The sequence below is a fragment of the Martes martes genome (assembly GCF_963455335.1).
Source record: "Martes martes genome assembly, chromosome: 4".
Lineage (NCBI taxonomy): Eukaryota > Metazoa > Chordata > Mammalia > Carnivora > Mustelidae > Martes > Martes martes.
The window spans coordinates 182623453-182637272 of record NC_137891.1 but is presented as its reverse complement, the minus strand read 5'-3'; the positions used below and the strand labels follow the sequence as shown (position 1 = coordinate 182637272).

General features: G+C 55.9%; 1 protein-coding gene across 2 annotated transcripts in view; it reads left to right on the top strand.

Annotated features, from left to right (window-relative positions):
• Positions 1–8649, top strand: part of TNFRSF1B (TNF receptor superfamily member 1B) — a 33624-nt gene extending 24975 nt beyond the window's left edge. Inside the window, exons 9-10 of one of the 2 annotated variants that reach the window (XM_080802157.1) lie at positions 4114–4321; positions 6706–8649. In XM_080802157.1, coding sequence (XP_080658283.1) covers positions 4114–4321; positions 6706–6986 — 489 coding nt within the window. In that variant the 3' untranslated portion in view covers positions 6987–8649. Of the gene's footprint in view, positions 1–4113; positions 4322–6702 lie in introns of both variants that reach the window. The other variant, XM_080802156.1, reaches the window with a different exon arrangement.
• The last annotated feature ends 5171 nt before the right edge of the window (positions 8650–13820 follow it).

The following is a 13820-nucleotide window of genomic DNA, read 5'->3' as shown; positions in this document are numbered from 1 at the left end:
GGTTTGGGGGGTGGGGGGAGCTGTCCTGTGCCCTGGGGGCTGTTTGCCAATATCACTGGTCGTTTCTCAGGAGTGACAGCTGAAATTGTCTCCGGATATTGCTTAAGTGTCGCCTGGAGGCCAGAATCGCCCGACCGAGAACCACTGTGCTAGGGAAAAGCTCCGCCCTTGGTGGCCCAGAGCACAAGGTTTACCCAGGGAATCAGCCTTGGGAGGGACCAGAGACTGATCAGCTCCTTAAGTTGCCGGCAGGAAAAGGAGTGCAGAGAGGGAATGTGACTTGCCCAAGGTCACACAGCAGGGTGTCTCTGGCCCGCCTGGCCTGTGGTGTTGCTGCAGACAAACCGTATGGGCTTGGAAGTGCACAGGGCTTCTCAGCACCCCCGGGGTTCAAAGGCCACGCCTTCCTCTTCTCTGGTTTTGGTTCAGGGGCACTGACAGCTGCAGCCTGGCGGGGCGCAGAGCAAGGGCTCCCTCCGGGCTCCTGCAGCCTGTGTCCTGACCAAGGGTTTCCCAGCAGTCGAGGCAGCAAACATGTCTCGGGCGTGCCCCTGTGGCCTCCACTTCCCCTTTCCGTTCCCTGAGTTTCATGTTCACTGAGAATAACTCGATTATTTGCTGAGTGCGGTTGAGTGAAGAGCCCAGCGGTGTGCTGGTAACCGGCTCTCTGGGCAGCTAAAAAAACCCAACAAACCCAGACTCTGATGGGTGGTGTCTGCTCCCACCACTGCAACCGTTCCCACCGTGGCCGGGTTCAGACTCCCGAGAGCTTCCTCAGTGCTCGGCGGGGAAGCAGCCCGAGAGCCCCGCCAGGCCCTTCGCCTGCACCCCCATGCACCCCCGGGAGGGAAGCCCCACCACGATTGCGTGTTGCAGCCCAGGAGATGAACCCAGGGAGGGTTGGGGACCCGGGTAAGGTTAGACGCCTGGGTGAGTGGCTGAGCCCGGGTTTTGCAAGCTCCATGGGAATCTGCAGGCCTCTGCCTGCCCCCAGGGTGGGCCTCCTCCCCCGGGGCCCTGTGCTGCCCCGGCTCCCACCCACACCCCCACGCTTAGCCGGTGCCCAGCTCTTCCTCGGCAGTGGGCCGCTGTCCCTGCTTGGGGGCTGGGGTGGGGAGTGTTGGGAGACCCTGCACCTCCTGTCCCTCCTGCCACAGGGGTAAAGCTAGGCTTTACGGGACAGTGGCTTCTCTCCGTTCGGAAGAGGCTGGCAGATCCACACGTGTGAGCTCGCCCACAATCACTCCCACAGACACGCCCCGGCAGGGCTCACGTTTCACAGGAGGGTGAATGTTTGTGAGGCGCTGAGTGTGGACTAGGCACCGTGCGGAGCATTGTTTAGTCTCACAGCCCAGGCTATGACCCAGGCGGAACGATTATTGCCCCAGGTGTCTTGCCTAGGAAGTCTGGGCTCAGAGAAGTTCAGGAACTTTCCCAAGGTCACACAGCTGATGAGAGTGGCCTGACACATCAGCCTAGGAGAGTCTCTCCTCACCAGCCCCAGCACGCACATGAACTTACCACTCAGATATGCACCCCTTCCCCCCACCATAGACAGGTGCGTGTGCACCCTTCACACCCCCCACCCCCACACCTGTACATACAGATGTGAGCCTCATGAGCACATGCTCGCACAGACAAACACGGAAGCCGTGGGACTCTGGAGGGCCTGGCTGGTGGCTCTGTCCTGCCCATGGTGGGGCTGGGCCATGATCGGGGCTGGCTGTCTGCAGTCCTGTGTTTTTGAGTGAGCCTCCTCAGTACTCCCCACCCGGCCGAAGCGGCAGAACTCAGGATCCGTCTTCCCCGCTCAGAGCCTACTTGAACTTTGCTACTTGTGGCTTTGGGGGAAGGAGGCGGACTGTGACCTTTGGGGGTTCCTGTTCTTTCCAGCCCTAGCCACGAGCAGAGTAGGGTACTGGCCCCAAAAGTCCCTTCTTTGGAGGTAGTGAGGTAGTGAGAAGTGACATTTGGATGCCCCTCCTGTCCCTCATTCTCTTCCCCGTCCAAGTCGGAGCAGGGTTAGAGTGCTGTCCAGTGGCCTAAGTCAGACCACCTGGGCAAAGGTTCGGCCTGCACTTGAAATGCCCTCCATCCCTCCAAAGCCAGGGGCTGTAAACCAGGAAGGCAGCATCTCTGCTACACTGATTCATTGTGCCTCTGCCACGGACCAGACCAGCCCTGTGATACGGAGCCAGGGACTCACCCTCTCTGGGACTCAGTGGCCTCAAGGGACAGCTTGTAAAAAAGATCCTTCAGTCTGATGACAGTGGGCCGGCCTCAGGGAATTGAGGGCTGGGTCAGCCTCATTTGCTGGCGAGGCCGTAGCCCTGGTAGGCTGGGCTGGGGGCTGGGGGCTGGCCAGAGTGAGTCGGCTGCCCAGAGCACACTTGAAATTGTTGCTCCCTGGGGAGCCTGGGGAGCAGGAGCGAGGCCAGGGGGTCACAGCCTTTCCTGGGGAGCCGGGGCGGACATACCCCCATTCCTATAGCAGAGGCTTGCTGTCTTGACCCTCACCTCCCCCTTCCTCTTCTGTCCTCCTGGCCACATCCCCCCAGCCCTTCATTTGCCTTGGTTGCCATCTCAACTGGACCCTTGCATCCTGCACAGGCCAGGGGCCAAGGGCAGCAGATGAGAATGTGGGCCCTTCTGTCTCCCCTTTTTCTGGGATCCAGCAATCAGCAAGACCCCCAAGGCAAGGAGTGCTTGTGTGCCTGTTCAGGTGGTGTGGACGGGCCACAGGCTCTGATGTGCTTCCCAGCGGGGGTGCCTGGAACCTAGCACCTCATTGTCTCGAGCCTCCAGAGCCGAAAACCCAGACACTCAGAAAGGGGGTCACGGTTTTAGCCCACCTGTACCATGTCTTGACTGTGTGACGTTGGACAAAAAGAACTCAATCTGTCTGGACCTCGGGTCCTTCCTCTGCCAACACTGGGCTGTTGGAAGTTTCAAGATAGAGTCTTGGAAGGACTTCACAGCCCCTCGGCACTGGATGGCCCTCAGTTATTGGCTAGCACTTTATTATTATGGGTGGTGTCATTCGTGTTCTTCTGTGGGAAGAGGTAGGAGGCGCAGTCACAGGGCAGGCTTGGGGAGTGGAATGTGGAAAGGCTTGCCGGCTCCCCACGGCTGAGGGTCTTAAGCGAGGGCTGTCTACGCTGCATTGACGGATCGAACGCAAGGGCCAGCAAACATTGTCCACGAAGGGCCAGACGGCAAATATTTCAGGCTTTCTGGATCGTACGGTCTCTGTCCTAGCTACTCAAGCCTTACGCTGGAGGAGGAAAGCCACACAGTCAGCCAGTGCAAGGGGCCGTGTACGGACACTAACACTTGCGTGTCATAACATTTTGCAAGTCACAAAATATTCTTTAAACATTTTCCCAACCATTTAAAAAATGTAAGACCCCTTCTTGGCTTGTGTCCTGGACATACAAAAAACAGTAGCAGGCCAGATTCGGCTCGTGGTGGTAAGTGTGCCGAGCCCTCGTGTAAGGAACCGGTGCCCAGGCCTTCACTGTGGACCAGGCATGGTTCTGAGCACGAGGCAAGTAGTCAGCCATTTACTCTTTGCAACAACCCTAGGAGGTAGGTTTTTAATGCTCCCCTGATAATATGAAAGGAAGGAGGCACAGAAGGGCTAGGCCACTTGTCCAGGGTCACACAGCCAAGGAAGTGAAGGAGCCATGATTTGTACCCATTTGTTCTTGTCTGTCTGGAGTCTGCGATCTGGGCTGCTACACTGGGCCACGTCACCCTGTGCCGTTGGAGTGACCTTAAGAGAGTCACTCTCCTTCTCTGGGCTTCTGTTTCCTGATGCAAAACGAGGGTGAAAGGCCTGCCCCACCTCCAGGACAGTTCGATGGACAGGGCCACACGGGCCCACCCTCCTCGGCTCAAGCTCCCCTAGGCCAGCCAGGCGCTGGTCGCAGACACCGTGCAGAATCCCACCGTCCTGAAAGCGCCGTGCGTGGGGGGACCATGCCCGCGTGGGCAGAGGTGCAGCATCCACCGCAACGCTGATGTCACGGGGTTGGGGAGGCAGGTGGGTGAGAGGGAGGGAAGCAGCAAGAGGAGCCCGCTGACCACGCTCCCCTGCTCCTGCCCCTCCAGCCTCACCTGCCCGCTGATGATGCCCGAGGCGCCCAGGGCGCAGAGCAACAGCACCTGCTGACCACCGCCCCCAGCTCCAGCAGCAGCTCCCTGGAGAGCTCAGCCAGCACCGCAGACAGGGGGGCGCCCGCCAGGACCCCGCCGCCGGCACCAGGCTCCGAGAAGGCCAGTGGGTCCGGGGAGGCCCGGGCCGGCTCTGGCAGCTCAGGTGAGAGGCGGGAGCCCACCTGGCTTCCTTCCCTGCCACCCCCCACCTCCAGCTCTCTGTCACCTGCCAGCCTTGTCTCCCTAGCCCCCCTTGGGTGCAACACGGACCCACAGACCTCTTTCATTTCTCTGAACCCAGAAAATCTTGCCTACCTTTGCCCATGTAGGTTCTTTCCCCGGGAATACCCTTCCTTCTACACAATCCCAGCTTGTCCTTTGAGTCCCTGATATCCAGGAAGGGAGTTTTCCTATATGTTATAATATATAAATAAACATATATTTAAATATTTATAATTAAATATAAATAATTAAATATTTACATATTCATGTCTAAGTTTATATTTATTTATATATAATTAAATATATTTATACATGTATTATCACATAGTTACATATTATATAGTTTCTTGTATATTATATAAATTACTATATAATATTAAATATGATCATATTAAGACTTACTAAGTTTTACAGATGAGGACTGTGAGGCCCGGAGAGGTTGAAGCGTTTGTTCAGGGGCACAGAGCTAGCCAGGAAGACCCCCTGGGTGCTCAGGCTCCAGAGCCCTGGGGTGCAAAGCTGGATGAAGAAATGGGTGTGTTCAGGGCTCCACTCACTGTGGCCCATTGTCCAGTCCCTTTGGGCCTGGCGCTTCAGGATTGCAGGGACCTCGTGGGTTCTGGAGAAGCCACACAGAATGCATTTTGCCCTGGGCCCGGTCTGTGGCAGGGGTCACCGTGGCAAGAAGCTTCAGTGCCCACAGTGGAGGGAGGCCCTGCCGGGGTCCCCCCCAAGAAAGCCTGGGCCTCCTTTGGGTGTATTGTAGTGACAGATTCCTTAACCCTTCTGAGCCTCAGTTTCCTCATCTGGAGAGGAGCATGGCCTCACCTTGGCAGGGCTGCACCATCTTCCCTCCCTGTCACCTGTTGTAGGACTGCTGTCCCCCACCCCCGACGGCCGCCCGCACCAAGGTGCGCCACCCTATGTCCCCTGCCTTAGCCTGCCCTCGTCATTCTGATGTCTTGCTGGTGCCCTACCCCAGCCTGAGCGTTCCCCAGGAAGAGACGTAGCCTGTGGTCCTAAACCTTCGTTGGATGAGCAAACGGAGCTCCAAATATAAACTCTTGGTTTTTGTCCATCTCTGGGATTCATCTTTCTGATTTCCTAGCCGCATCTCCACGGTCATCCTGCTGTGGCTTCCTCCTTGGCCCAGACATGGACCCTTGACCATGGCCGTCCACCCCTTCTACCTTCCACCCCTGCTCTCTGGTGTCACCTCTGCTCTCCCCCTCTCTCCTCCTACCCCAGCACCTCCCTCTACTGTGGGAACATGTGGCTGTGCCCCCTTTGTGGTCACCCATCCGCCCTTGCAGTGTCTCATTCACCGTGTGCAAAGGCCATGGTGACTGAGTGACATCTGGGTGCCGTGGGGGCTCGGGGTGGAAATTTCCTTCCGGTCAAATGAGTTCAGCCCTCCCTCCCTTGGCCTCTTTGCGGCTGTTCTGAGCAGAGCAGCTGGCTGGCTGCATCCTGCTTTCAGGCTTCCCCGGAGTTGCAGCCCTCCCCTGCGTGTTTGGGTACTTGGCAAGTCCCCGCGAGGACAGCAGGGGCAGCTCCCCCTCTTAGAGGGGCTAACGTGCATCCAGCCCCTTACACTTAGCCCCTCGGCTCATCCAACACTCCGTCCCTCACCGAGTTAGGAAATGCAGGTGCCCACAGGGCCGGGCAGGAAGGTGTGCATGAACCTGCCCCGGGCCTCCTGGCCTCGGTGATGGGTACAGTCCACCACCCACCCCATTCTGGAATCCCAGATCTATGAAATCACAGAGGCAGCCCTATGTGGAGGAAACAGGGGCTGCTGGGAATAAAGACGCTGTCACGGTCAAAGTTGCATCTCCATAAGGGAGCAGTTTCCAAACCCTTTGATGTGGACTTGGCAGCCAGCAGATAAGGGGTCACTGACAGAGGAGTCCGGCCTTGCCTGGTTGGTCTGGCCAGGACTGCCAAGGCTTCCTGCCGGTCCGGGAAGAGAACTCCGCCTGGCTTCTGAAGGTCCCTGCTTGCTTCTCCAGTTCTTTGCGGGGCCTGTGTTTTGTGCTCCGAGAACCTTCACCTGCTTTATGTAACTGGCTCCTCCCATCTTTGGGGTTGAGTTGAGCTGAAAATTATTTGACAGACAAGGAAACGAACACGTGAAGGCTAAGCGACTTGCCCGAGGTTACACAGCAGAGCTGGGCTAGAACCGAGGCCTCTAGGCTCCCGGCTCGGTGCTCTTCTTGACCCTTTTGTCTTAATGTGTCTCTTGGGCAGCAGACGGGCCGGGACGACCTCCTCCACTCCAGGACCCCCCTACTGACCTCCCCTCCCCCGTCTTCTGTTCAGCAGAGACTTCCTCCGGCGGCCACGGGACCCAGGTCAATGTCACCTGCATCGTGAATGTGTGCAGCGGCTCTGACCACGCCTCTCAGTGCGCCTCACAGGCCAGTTACACGACGGGGGACGTGGACGCCAGCCCCTCCGTTTCCCCAGACGACGAGCAGGTCCCCTTCTCCAAGGAAGAATGCCCTTTTCAGTCCCAGCCGGGGGCCCCAGAGACTCTGCTGGCGAGCCCAGAGGACAAGCCACTGCCCCTTGGCGTGCCTGACGCTGGAATGAAGCCCAGTTAGCCAGACTGGTGGGAGTCGTGTCTCAGCCACGGTGGGCTCTTCCCTGGTCCTCCTGGGCCTCCCACCCCGCAGGACTCTGGCTCTTTCTGGGCCAAATTCCTTTAGTGGCCACCACAGCCTCAGAATTCCTCTCGTCTACTGGCAGAAGGAGAATTGTGGAAAACCGCTCCTGTCACGGTGTGTGTCCTTCTCAGAAGGCTAGCTGGACACGGACATGCCGGCCAGCCTGGGGCCAGCCCCCGCCGCTCTGAGAGCTGCCCCCCAGCTGGTCCTGTGAGTTGGGCTTCTGGAGCCGTTATTTTGTTTCTGATCCCTGGGCTCTACCCAGCTCTGGCTTCCTGGGAGGCCCCAGCATCCTGCCTTCCAGTGGGGCCTGCTGGGGAGGAGGGACGCTGTGTGGGTCGTCCCCGGAGAAGGGGCCGTGGAAAAGGAGCAGTGCTTGGGCCTTGAGTGCTGAGACCGCAGCATGGTCCCAGCGGGGGCCGGGCGGTGCGGGGGTGGGTGTCATTGATTAGATGGTCCTGTGCAGGGAGGGGGTGGCAACGCCTGCAGGGGACAGGGGTCCCCCCGCCCCCCACGTTAGCTGGTACCACCTCCAGATCCACTCCTGCCAGCTTCACCTCTTGCACAATGGTGGGAGAATCAGACCCCCAGAGAGCCCAGCTAAGCAACCTATGGGAGTCCTGTAGTTCGGGCAAGATGGCAAACCTCTAGCCGAAAATCTGCCAATTTCAGCTTGGGGCAATTAAAAAAAAAAAAAAAAAAAAAAAGCGCCATGCAGGCAAACAAGCCAAGGAAGGGACAAAGCCAAACTTTGAGTTTGTGCGAGGCCACACCCCTGTCAGGGAATTTCAGGGCCAGGAGATGCGTGAGGCCCACGGCCATCTCTCTCCTCCTACCTCATGGGCCTTCCTCTGCCTCCCCAGGAGGGGCTCCTCTTCGCCTCGGCCCCCCTCGCTGTTCCTGGAGTCCCAGGCCCCAGGGAAAGCATGGGACCACTTGGGTATTGTGCCTGCCGTGATCTCAGGTGGACATGGGGTGCTGAGAGCCAGCCTTGTGTCCGTGTGTCTGTCGTGCGCGGCTGGTCTGTGTAGCCGTGTTGTTGGGTTGAACGGCCTGGCCGAGGCAGCTGAAATCAGTAATTTTGTCAAAGGATTCTTCTCCATTGAAGAGTCCGTCCGCTCCCCCCAATCCATGCCTGGAGTCCTGCAGAGCATCGCGTGCGGCCCTCACCGGATTCTGGAAGGAGCAGGGGACTCCTGGAGTAGCCAGTTGGGTCCCAGGCACTTGGATCTCTTGCTGAAGAAGACCACTGGACTTGGACTTGGCAGCTGAACTTTTGGAGGGTGGGAGAGTCCAGCCTTTACCATGAAGAGAAAGTAAAAGCTTGCCGGGAATCAGGATTCCCTGGGAGTCAGGACTGGCCGGGCTCCACCCGCCGGCGCTGGATGCCGGGCGGCGATGGAGCGTGTCTGCCCCCTGGTGGACCACCCTGGGACGACCTCAGCCTCCCTGCTCTTTCCCAGGGCAGCTCTGAATTGCAAGGAGGCCCGTTCCGGACGTGGCCTCAGTTCCCAGGCTTGTGTGGATCCCAAGACAGAGTTTGTACTGTATATACTGGACAGCATCCCCGCTTCTAAATAAACCTCCTGTTTGTTTCACACATGGGCTCCTGGCTCTGGCTTCGGGTCTGAGCTGGGGTTCACCCGTGGTCCTACTTGCCTGCCGCCCATGTGTAGGGGGAGATGGAGTCCTGGCCACGGGGCTGACTGGCCCGTGCTGTGCCTGGACCCGGAAGCTCCCCGGAAGCACAGCTGAGCTATGCTGAGAGCCTGGCCACTCCCTCGGGACCGGACTCCCCGCTCCGGCCTCTGACTCCGCCCTCATCAGCCCTGTCCCTCAGTGTCCTTGACTCTTGGGGTGAGACACTGCTCTTGGGGTGAGCCGGGGTCTCTACAGATCTCCTTGTTCACATGCAGCACCCCTTCTCACTTAGGGGGTGAGCCTCTGCCCCACCCCCCCCCACCCACACACAGCCAGGGGATAGTTCTGGATGTGACCTTTGACCTGCTTCTGAGGCAGGAGCAGTTTTCCAGAATGAAGGGTGGGGAGAGATTGCAGGCAAAGGGGGTTCATGTAAAGGCCAGGAGGGAGAGAAGAGACCCTGGCCCTTGAATTCACTAAGCCAACCCCTGGGTCACTCACCCTTTTTCCTGGGTCACGGTCACTCCCTCAGCACGACCCTCCTCATTCTCGGGGACTTCCTGGGCCTCTCCTCCCACAGCCCTGCCCTCTCCCCTACCCGTACCCTAGAGCAGGGCTCGGCAAACCTCCCGTACAGAGCCGCGTAGTACATATTTCAGACTTGGGGACTCTTAACGGTTTCTGTGACTACTCAGCTCTGCGGCTGAGGCAGGAGACAGACGCAGACAGGACATCAACCAGTGAGGGTCTGGAGTGTTTTCCACGCCACCCGGCAATTCCCCAGTTCTCCGCAGACACCGGCGAGGCGCCCTCCAAAACGAACTCCGTTCTGATGCTCTCTACCTGGCGGGAGCACCGGACCCGGCAGGGGAGGGGCTCAGCCTCACTAGCCTGCCCCCCACTTCAGATGCCAGTCACCCGGGCAAGTGGTCTCACCTGTGCTTCAGGCTCCCCGGCTATAAAGCAGAGGTTCCCACGAGCCCTCTCCTCGGGTTCCATTAATTTGTAGAGCGGCCTATAGAACTCCGGACACCCGTTTGCTCATTAGATTACCGGTTGCTTACAAAGCCTGTAAATCGGACTCAGGAACGGCCAGTGGGAAGAGATGCATAAGGCAAGGTTTCCGTGGGAATGGGCTGGAGCTTCCATGGTCCCCTACATCGGCCACCCTCCCAGCTTCTGCACGTGGCCACCAGTGCAGAAGCTGGCCGAACCCCGTCCTCTTGGGAGGAGGCTTTATGGAGGCTTCATTAGATGGGCATGGTCCATGAACTCATTGGCCATTGGTGATGGAGTCAACCTCCAGCCCCTCTCCCCAGCCCAGAGGTGGAGGTGAGGGGTTCCCGCCTCCTGATGCCATGATTGGTTTCCTTGGCAACCAGCCCCCATGCTCAGCGGCTTGCCTCCAGTTACCCCAGTAACATCTACTCAGCTGTGGTTGAAACGGGCTTGTCAGGAATAACAAGACACTCCTTTCACCTTTATGACCTAAGCTCTTTCCTGAACTGAGTACACAGGGCCCAATACTAGAACAAAAGATGCTCCCACTGCTCTGATCAGTTAGGAAATTTGAAGCATTTTAAGGGCCGTGAGCCAGAAACAGAGGACGGAGGCCAAATAGGTAGTTCTTATTGTAAATCCCAAGATCAGGGCGCCTGGGTGGCTCAGACGATTAGATGTCTGCCTTCCGCTCAGGTCGTGATCCCAGGGGTCCTGGGATCGAGCCCTGTGTCAGGCTCCCAGCTCAGTGGGGAGTCTGCTTCTCCCTCTCCCTCTGCCTCTCCCCTTGCTTGTGCTCTCTCTGTCTTTCAAATGAATAAATAAATAAATAAATAAAAATCTAAAAAAAAAAAAGATTTAAACCACAATATTGAGGGGGTAAATTTGGAGCGACCGAGGGCAGCCACCTGTCTGATGGGGTAAAATGGGCCCCATGCAGTCCCTCCTGCCTCTTTTTCTTTTTTAACCGTGATGGAACAAGTGGTTTGGCTGAAGCAGGGCCAGTGCGGGGGGTGGGGAGCGGGGGTCGTGGTGACTGTCATTCTTCTCCGTGTAATCTTCATGCCGTCATCATTGCTGTGGGGCGCTCTGGTGCACTAACACAGAAGTCAAGACTTGGGGGCCCCCCGAAACCCGTGTGCCCAGGTGTGACCACTTCCTATGTGACCTGGGTTGGGGGGTGTTAATTAACTTCTCTGTGCCTCAGCCATCTTATCTGCTAAAATATTAGGATTAAAATCGTACCTCCCTCAGAGTGAGGGATTACTTGAGTTACTGTCTGTAAAATACTTAGAACTATGCCTGGCACGTAGTAAGTGCTCAGTAAATGTTAGTTGCTATTTTGTGTGTAGGTAGGTGCTAGGAATGGGAGAGTTCAGGGCAGCCAAGGTCCTTGTCCAAAACTGACGTGCTAGGACAGACTGTGTAAAGAAACACACGTAGGCCACGCCAGGTGACGGGCAGTGCTAAGAAAAAGCAGCAACAGGGATGGGGGTGGGGGAGCTGGGGTGCTTTTAGCTAGCTGGGTGGGTTGAGGAAAGCTTCTTGGAGGAGCTGCTTGTTTGAGCAGAGGCCTTGGGTGAAGAGAGGGCGGTACAGCCTTGGGCCTCGGGGGTAGGACAGGACGTGAGGTCCTGAGCGCCAGAAGCCACTGGAAAGGATGTTGGGTTTTACGCTTCAGTGTGGAGGAGGGTCCAGGGAGTATGAGAAGTTCCTTAAGTTGCCTAGTCTAAGAGTTGGGAAATTTATTTATTTGGCGGTGGGGCGGGGGGAAGAAACAGAGAGAGAAGCAAGAAGACTCTGCGCTGAGCACAGAGGCCGGGGTAGTGCGAGATCCCAGGACCCTGAGATCAAGACCTGAGCCGAAACCAGGAGTCAGATGCTATCACTGACCACGTCACCCCAGCGCCCCGACAGCCTTCAATTATTTTATCTCCATTATTGCCTTAGGAAGATAGGCCAAGTACCCATTATCCCCGCTCTGCAGGGGAGGACACCTAGGGGCAGGGCGGAAGTTTGATACTTATCTAGAGTCTAGTCTGGAGGACAGCCTGTTCCCCGTGGGAGGCTCTTGATAACCAGCCCTTTAGAATTTCCCAAGAAAATCAACTACGTCTGGGTTTAAAGGGCAAGTACTCTCTCTCTCTCTCTCTCTCTCTCTCTCTCCCGGGCAGCCTGGAGCTCTGTAGTCAAAAGCTAGCAAGCAGGGTAGATCTAGCCAGCCAGGAGGTTGAGCGGAGAGGCTGCTTGGGGCAAAGCTAACCGTGAGGAATCCCAGGATCCTGTCCTATCTTCCCCAGGCACCTGCAGTGTGAACCTAAAGCAGCTGCTGTCCCCGCCTGGAGCTCAGAGCTTCCCGCTGTAAGAGGAGGGGCTGGCCCTGGGCTGTGGTTTGTCCTCGTCCTTCCCATAGGGCTGTCTGCATTTCCTTCCTTCCATCCTCCCTCCCTCCCTCCTTTTTTTCCTCTTCCTCTCTTTCTCTCTTTCTTTCATTCATGATTTTATTTATTCATTTGAGAGAGTGAGGAAGGGAGAGAGCATGAGTGGGATGAGAGGGAGAGGAAGAAGCAGACTCTCCACTGAGCAGGGAGCCCGATGTGGGGCTCGATCCCAGGACTCCAGAATCATGACCTGAGCCCAAGGCAGATGCCTAACCCACTGAGCCACCAGGCACCCCAGGCTGTCCGCATTTTCACAAGAGACTCTGCACTGGCTCTGTCAAATACGGTAGCCACTAGGCATGTGTGTCTGTTGAGCATCTGAGTGTACTAGTCCAAACTGAGATGTGTGCACTACATCGCAATGCAGAATACTGAATTTTGAAGACTTAGTACTATATATATATATATGTATATATGTGTGTGTATATATATATATATATACACACACACAGAGAGAGAGAGAGAGAGAATATCTCATTAGTAATTTTTTAAAAAGATTTTATTTATTTATTTGACAGAGATCACAAGTAGGCAGAGAAGTAGGCAGAGGGAGAGGGGGAAGCAGGCTCCCTGCTGAGCAGAGAGCCTGATGCGGGGCTCGATCCCAGGACCCTGAGACCATGACCCGAGCCGAAGGCAGAGGCTTTAACCCACTGAGCCACCCAGGTGCCCCTCATTTGTAATTTTTATATCGATTGTGTATTGACATAATATTTTGGAGATGTTGGCTAAATAAATTATTAACATTCATTTTACCTATTTCTTTTCACTCTCACTGGATACTAGAACATTTGGAAGTATGGATGTGATTTGCCTTGTAGTTCTATCAGGCAGTTAAATGCCTTCAAGATTCGATGAAATCAATTTATAATTAAAATTGTAACCCCCCACCCAAACCCTGGGGGTGCCTGGATGGCTCAGTGGGTTGAGCTTCTGACTCTGGATTTCGGCTTAAGTTGTGATCTTGGAATCATGAGACTGAGCCCCAAGTTGGGCTCTGCTCTGGGCGTGGAGCCTGGGCGTGGATTCTCTGTCTTCCTCTGTCCTTCCTCGCACCTCTTCATGTGCTCTCTCTCTCTCAAAAAAATTACAACCTCCGACCCGTGAGATCCCCACCTCCCCTGTGAGACTCTTAGAGTCCTATCTTCTGCTCCAGTATTGTATAATTTATGTCTCTGTTCTATTTCTTGCTCATTCTCTGCTCCTTTTGTGAAAGCATAAGCTCCCATAAGGCAGTGTTGCTATTTGGCTCAGTGATGGAGCCCCAAGTGCATGGAATAGTGCCAGGCACACAGTAGGTGCTCAATAAATGGTGAACGAATGTATGAATGTAGGCATAGGAAGTATGGAGGTTCTGCTATCACCAAATCTTCCCATTTTTCTAGAAAAGCTCCAAATACAGATTTTCATGTACAATCTCCAGCTCTTTAAAAGATTTTATTTATTTATTTTGGAGGGAGTACGGGCATGAGGGAGAGGGAGAGAGAGATCTCAAGCAGATTCTCTGCTGACATAGAGCCTGGTACGGGGCTCGATCCCACGACCTCTAGATCATGACCTGAGCCAAAATCAAGAGTCAGACTCCCAACCAACTGAGCCACCCAGACGCCTGAATCTCCAAGTTTTTCAATGTTGTAATTTTAATTCCTTTAATGCATTGTGTGGGCCAAAAGAAACATTTCTATAGCAT